This window comes from Zootoca vivipara, chromosome 15, assembly GCF_963506605.1.
Source record: "Zootoca vivipara chromosome 15, rZooViv1.1, whole genome shotgun sequence".
In the NCBI taxonomy this organism is placed as follows: domain Eukaryota; kingdom Metazoa; phylum Chordata; class Lepidosauria; order Squamata; family Lacertidae; genus Zootoca; species Zootoca vivipara.
Window position 1 is genome coordinate 4182281 of NC_083290.1, and position 22251 is coordinate 4204531.

The following is a 22251-nucleotide window of genomic DNA, read 5'->3' on the forward strand; positions in this document are numbered from 1 at the left end:
GGATAAAAGTTCCATAGGGGAAGCAGGCTATAGGTCTGGCCTTCAATCTGTCATCCCAGCGTCATGCATTACTGACCATATTTATCATCCGCTTTACACAAAACGTGAGGCTGCCTCACGCACAGAAATCTGTCACTGGGCCAAACTAAAAGCATGATTAACACATGGTATCATGGCTAGAGTGTCAGACTAGGATCTGGGAGACCAGAGATCAAATCCCCACTCAGCCAAAAAGCTCACTGGGTGACCCTGGGGTGGCTCTCAGACTAAGCTACCTCACAGAGTTGTTGTGGAGATTAAATGACAAGGGGGAGAACCATGTACACACCACCTTGACTTCCTTGGAGAAAAAGGCGAGATACAAATGCAAGAAATAAATCCCCAAAGAGTTGTGGGGAGCCAGATCCCTCTTACCCAATGGACAATCTTCACCTAGGACATAATGTCTGCATAGAATCTATGTATGCAGATCAGAACCCTACAACAATACCTTTCCCTGCAATTGTCAGGGGTAATAATAATGAGGATTTCACCAATGCCTATTGACTGTAGAATATGACATCCTGTGTGTACATGTACACCTTGGGAAGCTTGCATGGATAAGGAATAAATGCCTTTTACAACAACAAATCTGCAAACTTAAAACTAGTAATCTGGAGTACCTTGTGAAGTCTGGAGGGACAGGTGTAGTGACAAAGGAGGCCATGGGTTTCCGATGCACCTGCTGAAACATCATCAATATCTCCGAGCTTTTTGATATCAGTTCACTTTTACTGCATGAGCGTAGCTGCAAAAAGAGGAAATGGAGAACAAATGCATGCCTATGTCAATAAATTCACCAAGTGAGGTAGCATTTTAATTGGTTTAATATATTAAAAGTGCCTGTGCTAAAGTTAAGCTGCAGCAGCAATGCCAAGACAGAGGACTAAGGATATCTAGCATAGCAATGTTTAAACAATAAACTAACTTCTAGGAAAGCCAACCAAATCAAGTAAAATAAAATAATTCTAATTTGCCAAATGAGGAAGACGAATACTTCTGCTGCATCCAAGCTTTAAAACAGAATGGATGTATATAGCCATCTGTTATTACAAACACACACACAAAATGTGTTCCTAAGAGCAATTCTCTAAATGCTAATCATTGCTGGAATCTGTCTCTCAAAAGACAATGGAGTGTGCCTCCAGGGATGAAGTCAAACTGCTGTGTTAGCAGCACCAAAGTGACCTCCCCAGGGTGCAAGCCTGGGCAGTGTTCATGGAGGTCCTGGGCTACCCACTGATGTGGTCAAAAGGAAAGCAGAGCAATACATTTAGCACCAGCTTGGCTGAAGGTGTTGCTGAAAGGAGGCACTATCCAACCATCAGATTCCACTCTGGATTTGTGCAGGGTTTACTCCTGAGCTTTTTCTTTTCTTGAAGATATACCACAAGGCAACAGAGGCTTAGGATCAGAGTTTTCCTTCTCCTAGTTGGGCTACCTTGCCAGGTTGACAAGCCCCAACTGCCCCTCACTTCCTTCTACAGCATGTGCAGAAACTGCCTTCTTGATCATTGGACCCAATCTTGGTCTTGTCCATTCAATTCACCAGAGCTTGCCTTGCATGTAGGGGAAATCACTAACTCACCGAGGGTTTGAGAACTATCGGCTACCCTCGCCTGGTTTAGCCAGCAAGTCAAAGCCTGGGGGGAGGGGCTGCTAACACATGCTGATAGCTTCTAGGATCCACAGGTGAGAACTGAGTGCAGTGGGGACCAAAGGTGGACATACTACCCCAGAAGGACCACAATGTGTCCCCCACTGCAGAAACTACCCCTCCCCTAACAACCCACTAATAATACAGAATATATATTTATCCAAAACTGGGGTACTGTTTGCAGAATTTACATATGACACATATAAATTCAATTCCAAATAAGAAACGCATACTATTTGCTAGTGAGAATTGACAGATAAAAATAAATCAAACTTCATCACCTGGTGCTCTACTTCTTGTAACAGGGATTCCAGGAGTTCAGTTTCTTGGGTGAGGGATGTCTTCTGACCTATTTAATTTAAGCCAGACAAGAAAGCCATAGTCAAATAATGATAGTGTGAGGGACAGGGGATATCGCGAAGTCCCTCCCCTCCTGAGTTCAAGCCCATCCCCGAGCACAGGGGAAAGCAGAGAGAGTTCCGATGCCAGTGGGGAAGCAGGAAGTCGGGTCCGAGGCTCAGGCAAGGTAGAGGAGCCAGGGTCCCAGGTGGGACAGGAAGGGGCGAATAAGGGGGGGAGACCCATCCCCCCAACTCCGGAATTACGCAGAAAGAGGAGGGGAAAGAGGATGGGTCTGCCAAAGCTTTTGTGTTGGAGAAAGACGCGCCAAAAGCCATTCGGAGGTTCTGAAACCGACTGACCACATCACTCCATGTAAAAAGCAATGACTTCAGCACTGTAAATACGCAGCACCAATAAAAGAATAAAATGCAGAGCTGCGTAGCGTCGTTACTCTGAAGTAGCCCACTCCGGCCACTGTGACAGCAACCTCCGAATCCTTTTTTGGGCTACTTTGGAGTTGCCGGGATGAGCGTGTCAGAGGCGGAGAGATGGCGGCAGATCGCGGAGCAAGCCCAGCAAGAACTGCAGCAGCTGTCGCTGCAGGCGCAGGGGGAATTGAAGGCAGCTAAAGAAGAGACTAAGAAGGTCCAGGACGACCGGCTACAACTTGCGGAACAGGTGAGAGCGCTACAGGAAAGAGAGCAGGAATTAAGGGCGGTGGCGGTAGACCTCCAAAACAAGCTGGATGCAGAGAAAAACAAGGCGGGAGGGGCACCCCAAGTCCAAGTGCTGCCAGGAAGGAGAGCCGGGACCCTAGTAAGCAAGTTCAATGGAGACCCGAGGGAATATCAGGGCTTTGAGACTGAGATTGTGTATGCTCTTGAGCTGCACCACGATGAGTTCCCTGATGATGAGCACAGGGTAGCGTTTATTGTGGAGCACCTTACCGGGGCAGCCAGGGAGTGGCTAAGACCGTTAATCGCAACAAAGAATCCTTGCATGAAGAATGTCAAACTATTTCTAGAAGGTTTGAAAACGATGTATTCGTCCGATAGTCATATGGACCAGACTAAGGAGGAACTTCATAATTTACGCCAAGGAAATATGACAGTTCGCGCGTATTGGGCGAAATTCACCATGCTGGTGCACAGATTGGGGTGGGAACTAGAGTCACCCCCAATGCAAGCGGCGTTCTACTTGGGGTTGCATGAGGAGGTGAAGGATGAGCTCTCGAGAGGTCCAAAGCCCAGTAATATGGATCAGCTGAGCAAAGCGGCTCTGGCGGTGGGGGTGAGACAGGAATCCCGGTGGAGCGACAAGCAAGCAACGCGCGCAAAGCGGGCTTGGTTCCCACGGTCGCAGGAGAAGCCACTCCCCCAACAACCCTTTCAAGCCACGCCTGGGGCCAGCCAGGACCAGGAACCCATGCAGATTGATAGCGCGCGCGCGGGGGCTTTTCAAACCCCAGCGGCGCCAAGACGCAAGGAGGGAAGGGGTGGGAATTGCTTTCTCTGCAACTCCCCCCAGCATCTCGTCAGAGACTGCCCACATCGCAGGGAGTGGCAAGGAAAGGCGGGAACGGTTGTGCCCTCCCCCACTGACGCAGCACCACAGCAGGGAAACGGGAAAGCCTGGCTGCAGGAGACAAGGGGCAGCAGCCAGGCACAGTCAGCAGACAACAGCCCCAGCCCACCCACCCGCACAGAGAGGAGCAGAGCCAGCCCACCCCTCCCAGAGCAGGAGTGGTTCTAGAAGTGACGTTAACGCTCCCAAATGGCTATCCCCTGACAGTCCTCGCCCTAATTGACAGTGGGGCGTCAGCGAACTTCTTCTCGAGAAACTTTGCAGAAGAGCACCAGATCCAGCTTCTGCAGCTGGATTTTCCTCTGCACGTGGCAACCATTGACGGCAGAGAGCTGCTGGGAGGGGCCATCACTCATCAAACCCCCCCCATGAGAATGACGGTGGGAAGGCACTCAGAGACACTGGCATTCAACGTCACCACCATCTCAGACCCCCCCATCGTCTTGGGCATGAGCTGGCTGGCGCGCCACGACCCCTCCATCAGTTGGCACCAGAGATGCATCACTTTTGGATCGGACTTTTGCCTGGAACATTGCATGCAGCACCAACCAGGGGAGGGGCCTCCGATAGCCACGGTGGCCACCATGCACGTCAAAGGGGGTGAGGCGATACCCAAGCCGTACTGGGACCTGCAGGAGGTCTTCAGCGAAGCGGAGTCCGACCACCTACCCCCGCACAGGCCTTTTGACTGCCAGATCAACCTGGTGCCAGGGGCAACTATACCCCCAGCCAAGCTGTACGCCATGTCAGACCAGGAACTGGAGGATCTGCGCGCTTTCATCGACAAGAACCTCAAGCGGGGGTTCATCAGAGAAAGCAAGGCAGCAGGGGGCAGCCCGGTCTTCTGGGTGGACAAGAAAGACACGCAACAACGCCGTCTTGTGGTGGATTTTAGACGGCTGAATTCAGTGACAGAGCCAGTGGCTTTCCCCATGCCCAGAGTGGATGATCTCCTGACAGCGGCACGCAGGGGCAAGATTTTCACCAAGCTAGACCTGAGGGGGGCGTACAACTTGATCAGGATCCGGGAAGGCGATGAATGGAAAACCACGATGTTCACGCCTCTGGGCTCTTTTGAATATCTGGTGATGCCCTTCGGGTTGCAAGGGGGCTCAGCATGCTTCCAGGCCTTCATGCACCACGTCCTGGGGTCCCTCCTCTTCAGGAAATGCTTGGTCTTCCTGGATGACATCCTTATCTATTCCAATGACCCAGTGCAGCATGTGAAAGATGTCAGGGAGGTGTTGCAGCGCCTGAAGGAGAACCACCTGTATGTGAAGCTGGAGAAGTGCAAGTTTCACACCAAGGAGGTGGACTTCCTGGGCTACAAGCTGTCAGACAAGGGGCTGGCGATGGACAAGGACAAGGTGCAGGCCATCCTGGACTGGCACAGCCCCAGGACGCGCAAAGATGCCCAACGCCTACTAGGCTTCGCCAACTTCTACAGGAAGTTCATCAAGAACTTCTCTCGCGTTACGGCTCCCATCACTGACTGCCTGAGAGGCAAGCAGAAGTTCAGGTGGACGCCAGAGGCGCAAGCAGCGTTCGAAAGCCTCAAGAGGGTGTTCGCCTCAGACCAGAACCTGTTCCACGTGGTTCAGGACGCGCCTCTACGCGTGGAGACAGATGCTTCTGATAAAGCTGTGGGCGCTATTTTGTTGCAACTGGACGCCAACAGAGAGTGGAGACCCTGTGCCTTCTTCTCCAGGAAGTTGACCCAGCCAGAGCGAAACTACACGGTGTTTGATCGGGAACTTCTTGCGATCCACGCTGCGTTCCAGCACTGGAGACACGTCCTGGTGGGCGCCAAGCACCCCATCCAGGTGTGCACAGATCACAAGAACCTGGAGTTCTGGAGAACTGCCAGGGTGCTCAACCAGCGGCAGATACGGTGGGCAGAGTTCTTCTCGAACTTCAACTTCTCCATACACTACATCCCGGGAGAGCAGAATGTCAGGGCGGATGCCCTCTCCCGCAAGCCAGAGTACATGGAGGAGGAGGCGCCACCGGCACCCAGGCACATTTTCCCCCCGTCAGCATGGTCCTGCGGAGCAGCAGTGGTGAGCGAGGCAGAACTCACAGCACTGACGGCAGCGGATGAATTTGCCAACCGCATCTTCAGAGAACTGAGAGGGGGGGGGGAGCAGGCAAAAGACTTTGCAGAACGCAGGGGGATGCTTTTCTACAAGGGTGCACTGTACCTGCCCACCACCCAGCTTAGACGTACGGTCCTCAAGCAGATGCACGACAACCCAACGGCGGGTCATTTTGGGAGGGACAAAACCGCTCACCTAGTCATGAGACACTTCTGGTGGCCAGGGGTGCGGGAAGATGTTCGAGACTATGTACGGGGCTGTGACACCTGCCAGCGGGCAAAGGTGGTCAGAGCAGCGCCAGCAGGATTGCTGGAGCCCTTAGCCACACCACACAGGCCGTGGGAAGTGGTGTCCATGGACTTCATCACAGATCTGCCTTCTTCCAGGGGCAAGACCGCAGTGTTGGTGGTGGTGGACCTCATGTCCAAAATGTGCCACTTTATACCGTGTGCCAGGGCGGTCTCTGCAGAAGAGACAGCCAAACTGTTTGTTGACCACGTATTCCGACTGCATGGATTACCTTTAGGGGTTATTTCGGATCGTGGCCGCCAATTTGTTTCCAGGTTCTGGCGGCGGCTCATGAACCTCCTGCAGGTGGAGGTCAGCTTGTCGACGGCTCGACACCCGCAGACCAATGGACAGGCGGAGAGGGTCAACGCCATTCTGCAGCAGTACCTGAGATGCTACGTCAGCCAGCGGCAAACGGACTGGGTGGATCGCCTGCCACTGGCAGAATTTGCCTACAACAATGCGGTGCACGTCTCCACAGGGGTGTCGCCCTTTAAGGCCAATTACGGGCGCGACCTCAGATCTTTCCCAGAGAGGGAGGGGGAGGAGGAGGAGGAGGGCCCACAGGCTGAGGATTGGGCAGAGGAACTGGAGACGGTGCACCAGCAGCTCAGAGAACACTTGGAGAGAGCCAAGGAAGCGTACAAGAAGGGGGCAGATCGCCACAGGAGACCGGGGGAGGTCATTAGGGTGGGGGACAAAGTTTGGTTGTCCTCGGAGGGCCTTCCCATCAGAGGGAGGTGCAAAAAGCTGGCGCCCAGAAGGTTGGGCCCCTTCACGGTCACGCAACAGGTCAACCCGGTGGCATACAGGCTGGCACTGCCAGAGGACATGAGGGTGCACCCAGTGTTTCATAGATCGCTGCTGTTGCCGTACAGGGAAAGCAGCAGGCTCCGAGGCAGCGAACAAACCCCTGAGGGAAGGGGGGAGAGGGAAGGCAGGGAGCAACTCAATGAGGCCACGGCCATCCTGGACTCAAGGAGGGGGGTGGGGGGCCTGGAGTACCTCATGGCATGGGAGGATGCTCCACCGTCCCAGAATGAATGGGTCCCAGCCACTCAGATACAGGAGGAATTCCTGGTAGAAGAATTTCACGCCCTCTTTCCCCATAGACCCAAGCCCTGGCACATGGAAAGGGAGGGGGAGGGGGAGGAAGCACGGGAGAGCAGTTCACCATGGCGCTGGGAAGCGGAGTTTGAGGAACCAGAGGATGAGGTATGGGTGTCACCGAGATCCACCCAGTCAGAGGAAGGAGCAGATTGGCAGAACATTTTTACCCCTACCAGCTCTGACGCCACAGACTTTTTGGGATTCCCGTCCTCCCAGGCGGAAGGGGGGGGCTCGCAGGACTGGGGGGAGGTGTTCACACCAACGGGCTCGGAAAGCACTGAGTTCTTAGGCTTCCAGTCGTCACCGACACCTGGGGGGGACCTGGGGAGGGGTGAAGGAGAGCTTGGGAGGGGGATGGATGTGAGGGACAGGGGATATCGCGAAGTCCCTCCCCTCCTGAGTTCAAGCCCATCCCCGAGCACAGGGGAAAGCAGAGAGAGTTCCGATGCCAGTGGGGAAGCAGGAAGTCGGGTCCGAGGCTCAGGCAAGGTAGAGGAGCCTGGGTCCCAGGTGGGACAGGAAGGGGCGAATAAGGGGGGGAGACCCATCCCCCCAACTCCGGAATTACGCAGAAAGAGGAGGGGAAAGAGGATGGGTCTGCCAAAGCTTTTGTGTTGGAGAAAGACGCGCCAAAAGCCATTCGGAGGTTCTGAAACCGACTGACCACATCACTCCATGTAAAAAGCAATGACTTCAGCACTGTAAATACGCAGCACCAATAAAAGAATAAAATGCAGAGCTGCGTAGCGTCGTTACTCTGAAGTAGCCCACTCCGGCCACTGTGACAGATAGGCTTTTAAGTAAACTGTCCTGGGGCTTTAATGCCAATCCAAACGGCATTTAAGGGATAATAGAAAATTTGGAGGGCCAGTTCCTAAAACATACATATATACATTACATTCATGCATTTATTTATTTAACCACTCTAGTGCTTAATTACAGCTGTCTCCAAGGGGTGTATAGAAGGCTCAATACAGTAAAACTAAAATGAATTAACCTATAAAATCAGTAACACTATAAAACAAATAACAAAACAGGTAACAAATCATTCATGTAAGGTAACAAAGAATACAATTAAGATGCTTCATATGCAGTAATATGATTCCACTTCACTGTATTTTTGTTAACATTTTTCCCCATTTTAGTTAAGAGCATGAATTTGAGGTCTAATACAAAGTTAAATCATGGACTTACAGCATAACTTGTGAGCTACACCTCCTGCCTGAAACACGTATTTATTTTTATTGTTTATTACAAATACGTATAGCTGGCTCTTTATCAGCCAACTCCAGGCCAGAGTAAAATATAAAATAATTAAGTTCCTAAAACAACCAGCAAAGCTAAGCACAGCAGTGAAGGTAAAAGTCACTCCTTACAAGATCTAAAAAGTCTGAGTAAACAGGTACCCCGGTATGTCTTCACTTGGTGGCAAAATACCAACTATGTCAAACCTGACATGCCTGAAAAAGAGCACCCACCAGCCACATCACTGTACTGTTTAATTATTCTAATATAACTTATTTTGTGCATCAATATATTTGCTTTCTCGGTCTAATTATTACCAACCTTTTGGGATAGAGCAAGCTATAGTTCTATGGCAGGGATACCCATACTACGGCCTGCGGGCCGGATACAGCCCAAAGGACACATTTATCGGGCCCATTGCGACCCCCGCTGCCGCTGCCCACGCTTACAGGCATGGCTGCCCACTTCGGGGTTGCAGGAACACAGGAAATAGTGTACGCACATGCGCAAGCATCATTTTCGGCGCACTTATGGGTCGGAGGAGGCCCGTGCGCATACGCACAAGCTATTTCCGGTGCACCTGCAACCTGGAAGTGTGCCAGAAATAGCGTGTGCACATGCGTATGGGTGCACGCTCCTCTGCCCTCCGTGCTCGCCCGCGCTCCTGCACGCCCTCCCCCAACCCCCGAAGCCCAGTAAGTTTGGAGACCCCTGTTCTATGGATCACTCTTATCTCAAGTGGCCAACAGTTTTGCCAAAATCAAGATGCCTACCCCAAAATCTAACAAAACAAAAGGCAAGCCTACCCATTAGTGTTATAAGTTTGTTCTTCAGCTGAGTGTCTAGCCTAGCAATCATCATCTCTACTGCATTCCTGATTTCCCGAACACGCTCGTCTTTCGCACTGCGTACTGCTTCTACATTCCTTTCCTGGAAGACACACAAGACATTAGTTTACTACCAGCTGGAAAATTCACAAACCAGTTAAAAGTAAGTCACTTTGCAGCTGTAAATGTTTTTTTGATTGATTTACTTGTAAGATGTTGATTCAATCAGCACCATCATGATCATTTGAACACAGCATAAACTAGCTACCGTATAATGAAACAAAATAAAAAAATTCCTTCCAGTAGCACCTTAGAGACCAACTAATTTTGTCATTGGTATGAGCTTTCGTGTGCATGCACACTTTTTCAGACACCTGAACATGAAATGCACACGAGCGCTCATACCAATGACAAACTTAGTTGGGCTCTAAGGTGCTACTGGAAGGAATTTTTTTTATTTTGTTTCGACTACATCAGACCAACACAGTTACCTACCTGTAACTAGCTATAATGAAAACATGATCTATTATACAAAGCTATTGTCTAGACACATCCATCATAACAACCCCCAAAAGTAAGTAGCATGCATACTTCTTTTTTATTGTGCAAGTGCATTTTGTTTTGTTTGTGTTCTAAAGAGCGCCCTCTGGTGATTTCAAGAAAACTGGTGCCTGAGCTTGCTCCCCACCTGCCCCAACACTTTTTTCCTTGTTGTGTTGTGTTTAGATGGCAAGATTTGAGGGCAAGGACTATCTTTTCTTTATTTATCAATAGTAAGTCATTCTGGAAGGCTTTTCAGCTAATGAGCAGCAATGGCCAGAATGCTTTAATGAATGAATTAACAAGCAGAGTATGAAGCAGAATACAATACCCAATGTGTCAAGTTTCTAAGTCTACAGATTGCAACCCAACACAAAGGATGCATGAAGCAAAATTGCCCATTATAGGCATGATATTTTTCCAGTGTATATTTCCTTTGTAGAAGGTGCACAATATAAATTTAATAAATAGATAAAATCCTAAGAACACAATTGTAACGATATGTTGATCCAAAATGGGTATGAGGATTGCCCTTACCACTTCTTGCACCAAACTGATCAACTCCATAAGTCTTCGGCGAAGCTTTGCCACCTCTTCATTTACTTTTGTGACATGCTGTTCATAAATTTCGGCTAACGGTTTGAACGTATGTCCTCCATGCTGTTAAAAAGACACAGAGGCTTCAGCTTCATTGCACCAGGACAGGACAGGTTACTTCCCCATCTCCTTCTTAAGAGACTGTCCCATAGAATATTATCTGAACAAGGCTCTTGCCTTTAATGTGTTAACAAGCCTTGGATCTGGCTTCTGTTCCAGTCACACACTTCCTGCAGAAATCTATTCTGAGTCCAAAGTGAGTGCCTGAAGTGAGGTTCTGTATTCACTGTGCATCTCTTCAGCTAATTAATTTGAAACTGGCTTGACACTCTGAACATGTATATACCATTTCAGGAAAAGGCTAAATTAGCTCCCAGGCGCACCTCTTATGGGAAGACTAATTCAAGGTTTAGGGGACCTAAAGGACTTACTTTGTCAAGGCAGAGTTTCCTCCATTAAAGGTAGTTTTATTTCTTTTTTAAAAGACCTAGACATTTAAAGAATGTTATTCCAACAAAGCAGTTCAAATCAGAGGTTTCATTGAGTAGTGGGTGGTAGTTAGGCTACTATTTGGTAGTTATACCAAAGTTGAGAGAAAACTATCACATGAATGTAATCCTCCCTTTCAAGTGCCAACACCTACCATGAGCCAAATGAATAAACATGAAATTCTAAAGCAAATAGCACTGTTGGAACCTTAAAGTATGAGATCTGCATGTAGAGTGAGGCATCTTGACACTGATGGTGGAATGAACCAGAAAGGTAAACAAAAGCAGCAAATCTATTTCTGAGTTGCCTTAAACAAAAAAGCCTCTAGATGATTTATTTTAATGTTATACACGTCCAATATAGCAAATATAATCAATAAAACCCTAGCTAAAAACCAGCACTATCCAAATTCCCCCCACCCAACAGCATAAATACATCAATCTGCAAAAACAGCACAACCCCCTCAATCACAGCCTTAACTAACACTATTACAGTCAATAAATGTTAAAAGCTGAAAATGAAAAAAATATTTTTATAAGTTCCAGGGTAAGAGGAACATCTTCATCAGCCACCCAAAAGATGGTAAAATCAGCACCAAGCAAGCTACCCTAGGCAGACCACTCCAATAGGGGAGCCTCTGCTGAACAGGCTCTTCCTCTCATCAGCACCCCTTGAATCTCAGCCAGAGGGGCTACTCCAGAGGACCTCCATAGAAGAACTTAGGTCCTGGGTGGGCACATATAGGAAAAGGTGCTGTTGAATACAACAGAAGTATAAAAATGATTTCCCAATGTGTTTTGAGCAAGGATGTTCTTCATCTTGGAATGTAAAAGAGTTATGCCTCCACAGTACTTCAGCTTATATACAGTAGCAGCTGGCTGAGCTAATCAGATTTTCATAGTTAAAGTAGATTTCTTTTTCAAAACACACTTTTTAATTTTTTAAAAAAAACCTTAAACAAAGTTCTCTGCCAGAAGTTCTCAGGGGGGTTGGGCTGGGTGTTCACCAGTATGTGGATGATACCCAGCTCTACCTCTCTTTCAAATCAGAACCACTGAAGGCAGTGAAGGTCCTGTGTGAGTACCTGGAGGCGGTTGGAGGATGGATGGCGGCTAACAGATTGAGGTTGAATCCTGACAAGACAGAAGTACTTTTCGTGGGGGACAGGAGGTGGGCAGGTGTGGAGGATTCCCTGGTTCTGAATGGGGTAACTGTGCCCCTGAAGGACCAGGTGTGCAGCCTGGGAGTCATTTTGGACTCACAGCTGTCCATAGAGGCGCAGGTCAATTCTGTGTCCAGGGCAGCTATCAGCTCCATCTGGTATGCAGGCTGAGACCCTACCTGCCTGCAGACTGTCTAGCCAGAGTGGTGCATGCTCTAGTTATCTCCCGCTTGGACTACTGCAATGCGCTCTACGTGGGGCTACCCTTGAAGGTGACTCGGAAACTACAACTAATCCAGAATGCAGCAGCTAGACTGGTGACTGGGAGCGGCCGCCGAGACCACATAACACCGGTCTTGAAAGATCTACATTGGCTCCCAGTAAGTTTCCAAGCACAATTCAAAGTGTTGGTGTTGACCTTTAAAGGCCTAAATGGCCTCGGTCCAGTATACCTGAAGGAGCGTCTCCACCTCCATCATTCTGCCCAGACACTGAGGTCCAGCACCGAGGGCCTTCTGGCGGTTCCCTCGTTGCGAGAAGCCAAGTTGCAGGGAACTAGGCAGAGGGCCTTCTCGGTGGTGGCGCCTGCCCTGTGGAACGCCCTCCCAACAGATGTCAAAGAGGAAAACAACTACCAGACTTTTAGAAGACATCTGAAGGCAGCCCTGTTCAGGGAGGCTTTTAATGTTTAATAGATTATTGTGTTTTATTTTTCTGTTGGAAGCCACCCTGAGTGGCTGGGGTATTATTATTATTATTATTATTATTATTATTATTATTATTCAGTTATTCAGGATTTTGTGATGGATCAATAACCTGCATTACTTAACTGCTTCAGAGATAAGGGATCTGAGTAATGGAAAGTTATTTACAGGTGAAACTCGACAAATTAGAATATCATTTAAAAGTTCATTTATTTCAGTAATTCAACTTAAAAGGTGAAACCAATATAGGAGATAGACTCGTGACATGCAAAGCAAGATATGTCAAGCCTTTATTTGTTGTAATTGTGATGATTATGGCGTACAGCTGAAGAAAACCCCAAATTCACAATCTCAGAAAATTAGAATAGTGTTTACCATAGCTACTCAATCCATAACACCTTCAAAGGATTCCTGAGCCTTTAAATGGTCTTTCAGTCTACTTCAGTAGGAATCACAATCATGGGAAGGGTTGCACAGAAAGCCATCACTGAGACCCTCATAAGGAGAGAAAACCTCAAAAGGCAATTGCAAAAGAAGTTGGATGTTCCCAAAGTGCTGTATCAAAGCACATTAATGGAAAGTTATGTGGAAGGGGAAAGTGTGGAAGAAAAAGGTGCACAAGCAGCAGGGATAACCGCAGCCTGCAGAGGATTGTCAGGAAAAGACCATTCAAACGTGTTGGGGACTTTCACAAGGAGTGGACTGAGGCTGGAGTTAGTGCATCAAGAGCTACCACACACATGGATCCTGGAGATGGGGTTTAAATGTCGTATTCCTCTTGTCAAGCTGCTCCTGAACAAGAAACAACGTCAGAAGCGTCTTAACTGGGCAAAAGAAAAAAAAAGAACTGGTCTGTTGCTCAATGGTCCCAAGGCCTCTTTTCTGATGAGAGCAACTTTTGCATCTCATTTGGAAACCAAGAACCCAGAGTCTGGAGGAAGAATGGAGAGGCACACAATGCCAAATGCTTGAAGTCCGGTGTGAAGTTCCCACAGTCTGTGTTGATTTGGGGAGCCATGACATCTGCTGGTGTTGGTCCACTGTGTTTTATTAAGTCCAGGGTCAATGCAGCCTTCATGCTTCCTTCCGCAGACAAGCTTTATGAGGATGCTGACTTCATTTTCCAGTAGGACCTGGCACCTGCCCACACTGCCCAAAGTACCAAAACCTGGTTCAATGCCTATGGGATTACTGTGCTTGACTGGCCAGCGAACTCGCCTGACCTGAACCCCATAGAGAATCTATGGGGCATTGCCAAGAGAAAGATGAGAGACATGAGACCAAGCAATGCAGAAGAGCTGAAGGCCACTATTGAAGCATCCTGGTCTTCCATAACATCTCAGCAATGCCACAGGCTGATAGCACCCATGCCACGCCACATTGAGGCAGTAATTGCTGCAAAAGGGGCCCCAAACAAGTACTGAGTACATACCGTATGCATGCTTCTACTTTTCAGAGGTCCAATATTGTTCTATTTGCAATCCTTGTTTTATTTATTTAATTTAATATTCTAATTTTCTGATATTGTGAATTTGGGGTTTTCTTCAGCTGTACACCATAATCATCACCTTTTACCTTTTAAGCTGAATTACTGAAATAAATGAACTTTTCGATGATATTCTAATTTTTCGAGTGTCACCTGTATATCCTAAAATGAATCAGTTAATGTTTCAATTAAGTAGTTTTATATTTGGTGAAGGATGGCTTTGTTCTTTTTAAGAAGGCACAAGCAATGTTCTTCTGTAATGATAGAAACAAGCTATGAAAAATTAAAAAATGAAACCTTCAGGATCATAACCATATATACAGTATTATTTTAAATAAAGCAAAATTATACCATCCTTTCTGTGCTTTTGGCCCTGAGTAGGAAGCTCCTTGCTCCAGCTTACACAGAGAAAACTATTCTGCCACTTACCATTCCACCCCAAAGAGCACACTGGTGGCAAATGCATTTCTTACATGTCCAACAAAAGACACTGAGCTTTTCATGATGATTCTCACACCTATGGAGAGGGAGGAAGTAAAGAAAAGAGTTTGCAAAACACACACAAACATGTCTTTTGCAAAACTGCTTCTCAATCGTTCTTCAAAATTTAGTGCCACTAATGAGAAATTCATTTTCACTTGCCATTATCAGGCTCTGGAATCAGACTAGTTTAGTCACATTTCTGATTTGCTAAATTAGAAACAGAATTACTTTAAGGTTAGGTAAAGGTAAAGGGGCCCCTGACCATTAGGTCCAGTCGTGACCGACTCTGGGGTTGCGGCGCTCATCTCGCATTATTGGCCGAGGAAGCTGGCGTATAGCTTCCAGGTCATGTGGCCAGCATGACAAAGCCACTTCTGGCAAACCAGAACAGCACACGGAAACACCGTTTACCTTCCCGCTGTAGCGGTACCTATTTATCTACTTGCACTTTGTCGTGCTTTCGAACTGCTAGGTTGGCAGGAGCTGAACTGAGTAACGGGAGCTCACCCCGTTGCAGGGATTCAAACCGCTGACTTTCTGATTGGCAAGCCCACAGTGCCACCCACGTCCCTTTAAGGTTAGTGTGTGGTTAATTCTTCACTGAATTTGGGCATGTTCACAACCAAATGCTAGTAATCTCTCATCTCTTCTGCACACCACTTTTGATAAGTTATCCCAATAATATTACTGTCTTAAAATAATACAGTGTGTCCAGTGTCTATCAGGAATTACTTGTGCTCCCTGCACCCACCCACATCATGGTCATATAGGGCGAAATATAGAGGCAAAACAGACCTCTTAACATTATCCCCATAGCCTCTTTCTTGATATTTTTCACTCATCCACTGTCCTCTAAATTTGAACTTGTTTCTTTTGTGCTTGTCCTACCGGCACTCCCCCATTCCTATAGTAAAATATTTTACAACAGAATGGAGCAAATAAATTACTAAAATTCTTTGGGGGGGATACATCCTGAGAAAGGCAAGCTGAACACCTTGAGAGTTTTCCTATGTTCTTCATGCCATTCAAGAGCCCCAAGATACAATTTCTCAATGAAATGAAAAAGTTGGTTACATCAGAGTCAGTGTAGACCTTGGACTTGGTTACACTTGAGAAAAAGAGCAAGGTGCTAAAAAAAACAAAACTAAAAAATAAGGGGAGAAGCAGGGTTCTGATGACCACAAATTTGGCTGCCAAGGCCAGCCAAAGCTATGGACCCTTTATTTAGACTGTTGTTAAATAGTTGCACTGTAAGAAAAGATCTAAACTCTCTGGCATCTTACTTAACACAATTGTCAATCCAGCCCTTGACACGATGGCAACAAATGTTACATAGCCAGAATACTTTATTTCCCAATTCTGAGCAGAATTAAACCAGTCTTTAAGCAAGGCACATCAAAACTCGCAGTCTAATCCCACTTACTTGTCCTTTTCATTTTCTTCATGCTTGTTCAAATTGCACAGCTGAAGTGTGTCAAGCTGCTGGGTGACCTCCTCAGCCCAACGACAGTTGACAAGTTCTCGCAGCTGGAGTGGGGCCCTGCAAGTAATTAGTTTTCCCAAGTAAGATTGCAAGGAATTTAGTTTAGCAATTAGGAACCAATTCCTACACTCTACGAAAGCAAGAACACAGGGAAAGCCTGGCTGCTGAATCAAACCAAAACCCCATCTAATACAGCATTCTGTTCTTAGAGAGGCCAAACAGATGCCTATGGGAAGCCCCCAGGGCCAGCCTGAGTGCAACAGCCCTCACCCCTATTTATTTCAGAGGTATACTAACTCCATCACTGGGGAAGAGCACAGCCATTCTAGCTAATAGCCACTGATAGCCTTATCCTCCATGAATATTCAAGCAAACATTATTATTAGGAGGCTGGCATGTATGCAGTTAAAGGTAAATCACTAAATTAGATATGTATTAATTTTCATCATTTCCCCCAGCCATTAGGACATTTAATGGATTGACTGAACACAGCTGGGAGTTTGAAGGGGAGGGACCATTAGTGAGGCCCTGACTGAGGGAGGAAACTGGAATTTGCCTTCTGACCTCACACAGTTTCATATGAAATAAATTCATGAGGAACTGCAAAATGTTTTAATGCTCCTTCGGGAAGCCTTGCAAATAATTTAATCCTCCTTGAAAATCCTGGAACCTAAAAACAAAAAAATTATTCATGAGCATTCAGGCTCTACACCAGCCATCCTCAACTTGGTTACCTCCAGATGTTGTAGACTACAACTGCCATCAGTCCCCGCCAGAATGGCCAGGTGCATCTAGACAATGAAGGATGCTCTACATAGGCTAAAAAGGTGCTCGGCCACAGAACCAAAAGAGAGATGCAACAGCAAGATGGTAGAATCTCTCACACAATTTTTGAAAACTCCTTTCTTTTCCACATTTGTAGGACAAGTTTTTACCATACCCTGATTTGGTAACGCCACTATGGGTCAAATAACATTGCTTCATAGGTCAAAACGGGCCTACAGGCTACCTGCCATCCACCTTCACCTTAAGTAAACAGTGCAGCAAAAATAAGTGCCCCCAACTAAAACAAAATAGAGCTTTAGAGGTAAGCTTACCGGCAATGAGGGCACTGAGCTCTTTGTTCTGTCAGCCAGCGCTGTCAAAACAATGATAGATATATCATAAGAGACTGGAGAATTTCAGAAGTGTTAGAAGATAATATGCCACAGATCTCTCCAGATTTGGACTTATTTATCAGAAGTAACTCTCCAGAGGGGCTTTTCAGGGGTGCAGGAGGTTGCAGGGGGAAGGGAGGGATTACAAACTTTCCCTTCATCAATATTGTTAAGTTAACTTATGTGAGGGTCTAAGCCACTGGGACATTTAGAAAGCATACATAATATTAATCAAACTATAAATGCCATAATACATAATGCACATACTAACTAGACTACCCATCTGGAAATCTTCAAACTTCATGTTTCGGAAACTCTAGGGTTCCCAAAAAGATCATTGGGGGTTTCTCAATTAACAATTGTATGTCCTTTTCCCACAACACACAGCTCCATGGAATGTTAGGTATAGTTAAGGGTGTACTCTGAGTTCATACAGGGCAACAATAAGATCCAATAGCCTGACCAGTGCTGCACATTACCTGAGTGTAACATTCCCGAAAATATGCTACACTACCTTCTGCAGTGCAAAGATGCTCCATGCCTAACAAAAATTACCTCCAAATAACTGGCCAGAAATGCCTCACAACAGTTAGTACCCCTCACCACCCCTTTGGTGGTCTGGTAACATAGTAAAAATGGAAAGCTAGCAATTTTAGTTGATTTATCTGAAAAGACTGAGAGCTAGTAACTTGCTGCTGTCTTTGAAAGTATATGTTATTTATGTACTGTTCAGATTCATCAAGTGGTTTAGAACAATTCTACCTACCCTTCAGTTGCTACAGCAGTGATGCAAGAAAATGCAGTGCTTGCGGTAAGGAGGAAAAAATCTCCGGCAAAAAATGTATAAATTAGCCAAAAAAATTCTTTCAATTGCAGCAGCATCTCACATGTTCACATACAAAAGCTGAAAGGGGAAAGGGTCAAACAACATGGGAGATGTAAAGTTGCTGGGGTGGGGGTGTTGAACTAGATTACCACTATGGTCCAAAATGGGTAGATCACCACTGTGGTCTGACGACCTAACATTTTCTCTGCATGGAGTTTCAAAGTCTTTTCCCCTCCCTGAATCAGTTATTAGTTATAGTAGGTAAAAGATAGCTGCCAGTCTTTTCCCCCACTGCCACTACTAGCAGGTTTTTAAAACATGGAAATGGCACAGAGAGAAAAGGTTAAAACAACACCTCTCACCCAGAGCCACCACCAAACCCAGCCACTCCATGCTGCTTTGAAGTATTTTTTTAATAAGCCAGTCAAAAATCTCCCACATAATATATAGTTTGACCCAGAGCTCACAGCTTACCCGAATGCAACTGAAGCAACACAGCTTGGAGCAGTGTGGACATAGGCGCGCATCACGCAACTTTTCCATACAAATGAAACATCGGAACACTTCAGCAATGCTCTGCAAAGAAAAAAAATTAAGAACTCCAGTCATGGACAAGACAAATGTCTAAGTATCAATCATGTATGTTAGCCATTACACCCACTCAGTTCTTACAAACTCAAGGAACTGTGAAACTCTTAATACACAAATAATAATAATACCATAATAATAATTTATTATTTATACCCCACCCAAACTAAGGCCCGCGGGCCGGATGTGGCCCATGAGGCTCTTTTATGCGGCCCCCGCTGCCCACTCTTAATGGTACAGCGCAGCGCGGCTGCCCACTTCCGGGTGGCTGGAGCGTCGGAAACAGCTTGTGCGCATGCACAAGCATCATTTCCGGCGCACTTCCGGGTAGGAGGAGGCCCGAGCGCATGTGCACAAGCTATTTCTGGCGCTCCTCCAACCCGGAAGCAATTAGGCCATCTCAGTTTTGTACTTCTGTGCCACTATACAGTACCGGTACAATAATCAAAGGGCAAAAGATGAACAGCTAATTTATTACTCATTCAAATGAAAGATGAACCCAAGAAAGAGGCCTACTACATCCTCAAGGAACATAAAGGTAAAGGAACCCCTGACCATTAGGTCCAGTCGTGACCAACTCTGGGATTGTGGCGCTCATCTCGCATTATTGGCCGAGGGAGCCGGCGTACAGCTTCCAGGTCATGTGGCCAGCATGACAAAGCCGCTTCTGGCAAACCAGAGCAGCACACGGAAACGTCATTTACCTTCCCGCTGTAGCGGTACCTATTTATCTACTTGCACTTTGACGTGTTTTCAAGCTGCTAGGTTGGTAGGAGCTGAGACCGAGCAACGGGAGCTCACCCCGTCACAGGGATTCGAACCACCGACCTTCTGATCAGCAAGCCCTAGGCTATGTGGTTTAACCCACAGCGCCAACCGCATCCCTCACAAGGAGCATAGCACCTAGTCAAAAGGCAACCAATGCAGCACCCCAAGACAGTATTTATTAACTTCATTTTATTAAACATATTTGCATGCTGCTTTTCAGGGAAATTCAGATTGGCTTATAAAACAAACAAATGCAACAAAGAAGTGGTGTTCCAACAACAAAAATAAGCCAACAATATGATATATCAACAGAGAAGGCTAGGAATCACCAAGTAGAACTTGGTCAGGGGGCAACTTTGATGTAAGGACTTCCAGGACATTCCCCTACCCACTCAGAGGAAAAGTAAAAAGAATGGTGATTGTGCCCAGTTAGGAAGTGGCTTTGGGATCCAACCAAAAGGGACCCCCCCCTCCCAAAGAAGAGCAGCAACACCCTCAAGAAACATACATGTGATGGAAGTTGCCAAAGAAAGACTCAAGTGTCCTAACATTATGCCACCCCTACACACCAACTTCGTAACAACCACCAACCCCCAGCACTGCCACCTTGTGAAAGCCGTAGTCTTTGGAAGGGTGCTTAGAATTATCTGAAATAAATAAATTCACTTGCCTGTGAGGAAATGGGGTGGGGACTCAGAAATCTTGATTCCAAAGTAGCCCCACCAACACACTTTAGGAAGGCAAGGCGAAGAAGAGGAGACCAAGGAAAGGACCCAGGAGTCCTAGCCCCCATATTAACCTCTGAACTACTGTCGCCACCTGCTCCCACTAACCCCCTATAATGAAGAACCCAGGAGGCCTAGCTCCAAACTACGATACTAACTAACTAACTAACACATACATACACTTTGGAAGGCATAGGAAAGGAGACCAAAGAAATGACTCTGGAGTCCTGACCCCCACAGAACCTAGTATCACCACCCCTCCAATGACCAAGAGTAGGAAGGAGATCCCAGGAATCCTGGTTCCAATTACTTACACACACACACACACACACACACACACACATGTATACACCTAGCAAGACGACATGGGGAAGGAGACCAAGGAAGGGACTCAGGCCTTGTGTCTCAGGCCCTGCCCTCTGAACTAATAATTATTATTATTATTATTATTTATAGCCCACCCATCTGGCTGGGTTTCTGCAGCCACTCCAGGCGGCTTCCTCCACTACTATTCCCTCTACAAACCCGTGATAGCAAAGAACCCACCAGTCCTGGCTGCAAAATAACACTCAGTCACAGATATACATATACACACATGCACCCCTTAGGAAGGCATAGGAGAGGAGACCCAAGGAAGGGACCCAGGAGTCCTGCCCCCACCCCCACATTAACCTCTGTGCCTAGTATTGCCACGCCTTCCACTAATATGTGGTAAGAGAAGAACCCAGGAGCCCTGGCTGCAAAATAACACACACACTCCAGGAAGGGACCCAGGAGTCCTGCCCCCCCCCCGACCTCCCAGCCTAGCATTCATCCCTCCCAACCCGAGCGGAGGACCCAGGAGTCCTGGCTCCAATAAGCCCACCGACCCACTTTCTGAGGGAGATGCGAGAGGGTGGGACCACCACGTCGGAGAGGGCGAGGTTGTTTTTTTTAAGGCCCCTCCATCCCCTCCACCAGCAGGTGGATCCCCCGCCCGTTTATTTTATTTTTTTACCTCAACACTTTGCTCGTCCATGACTCAAGCAGCGTCTCCCCCTCAAGCGAGCGGAGGGTTGGGAGGGAAAGGAAGCGAGAGGGACCTCCGGCGCCGTCACCTGAGGGAAAAGAAAAATATTTTATTCTATTATATATATGTGTGTGTATGTATGAATAAAACACATTGCAATATGGAGGGAGGGGGTCGCCGGTTTTTTTGGGCACCTCACGCCGCAACCGCCCGGTGACCAGCCGTTTTCCTCTCAGGCGAAACAGGAGGGGCGAAGCAAGTGGCGGTGGTGGGAGAATAAATAACAGGAATAACAAGAAAAATAACACAGGAGTCGTTAACGGCGGAGCCGCCTCCTCCTCCTCCCGCCTCCCGGCTGAAGGGGGAGAACGGACGAGGCTCCTTCTGCCTCACTGCGCATGCGCCGCCATGCTCCCTTCAGAAAGGCCGCATTACAACCGGCGGAGCAGAGCGAGCGAGGCAGCCTGCAACCGCGCATGCGCCTCTCTCTTCCCCGCCCTCCAAAGGGAAATTGCTTGAGCTCTCCGGTGCTTTTCTTTCTCCCTTGGAAAAAGACAAGAGGGAGGGAGGGAGTGGCCCGCGGCACATGCGCAGTACGGGCTCCTTGGCTCTGGAGGCTGCCGCATTGAGTGGAGGGGGATGAGCGCGGGTTTGTTTGGATGGCGGAAAAATAAGGCGCAGCCTTATAATCCCTCCAGGGTGAACCGGGGAGAGAATTTTGGCTGAAACGCTGGAGAGCTGCTGCCCGTCAGTGTAGACAGTACTGAGCTAGATGGATCAGTGTGATCTGACTTCCTGTGTTTCCAAATAAACTCGGCAGAGGTAGGTTAGGTAGCCATGCATAGCTAAAGCTTACACTGCCACTTTTATTATTTTTTTGGAGGGGGGAAAATAACTCCAAAAATGTCTCCATTTTCACCGACCAAAACGAAAGCTTGTGAGCAATATTTTGAGTATGCCAGAACTCTTTTATTTTTATCAGGGTTCCATGGGTGTGGCCAAGGGGGGCAGAGGAGGGCAGCTGTACCCCCCTAGTAAATCAATGA

The 22251-nt window shown here is 47.4% G+C and overlaps 1 protein-coding gene across 9 annotated transcripts in view; it reads right to left on the reverse strand.

Moving 5' to 3' along the window:
* TRIM37 (tripartite motif containing 37) overlaps nt 1-22251 on the reverse strand; it is a 54752-nt gene that overhangs the window by 28016 nt on the left and 4485 nt on the right. For 6 of the 9 annotated variants that reach the window (XR_004694011.2, XR_004694012.2, XR_004694013.2 and 3 more), the window contains exons 1-10: nt 21400-21597; nt 21194-21293; nt 18590-18691; nt 17230-17270; nt 16073-16189; nt 14596-14683; nt 10266-10388; nt 9168-9291; nt 1978-2045; nt 663-787 (exon numbers count right to left, since the gene is read on the reverse strand). Coding sequence is in view for 6 of the 9 variants with exons in the window: in XM_035139818.2 (XP_034995709.1) it covers nt 663-787; nt 1978-2045; nt 9168-9291; nt 10266-10388; nt 14596-14683; nt 16073-16189; nt 17230-17270; nt 18590-18691; nt 21194-21214 (809 nt within the window). In the remaining 3 variants the exon portion in view is untranslated. The other 3 variants (XM_060283095.1, XM_060283097.1, XM_060283096.1) reach the window with 3 other exon arrangements.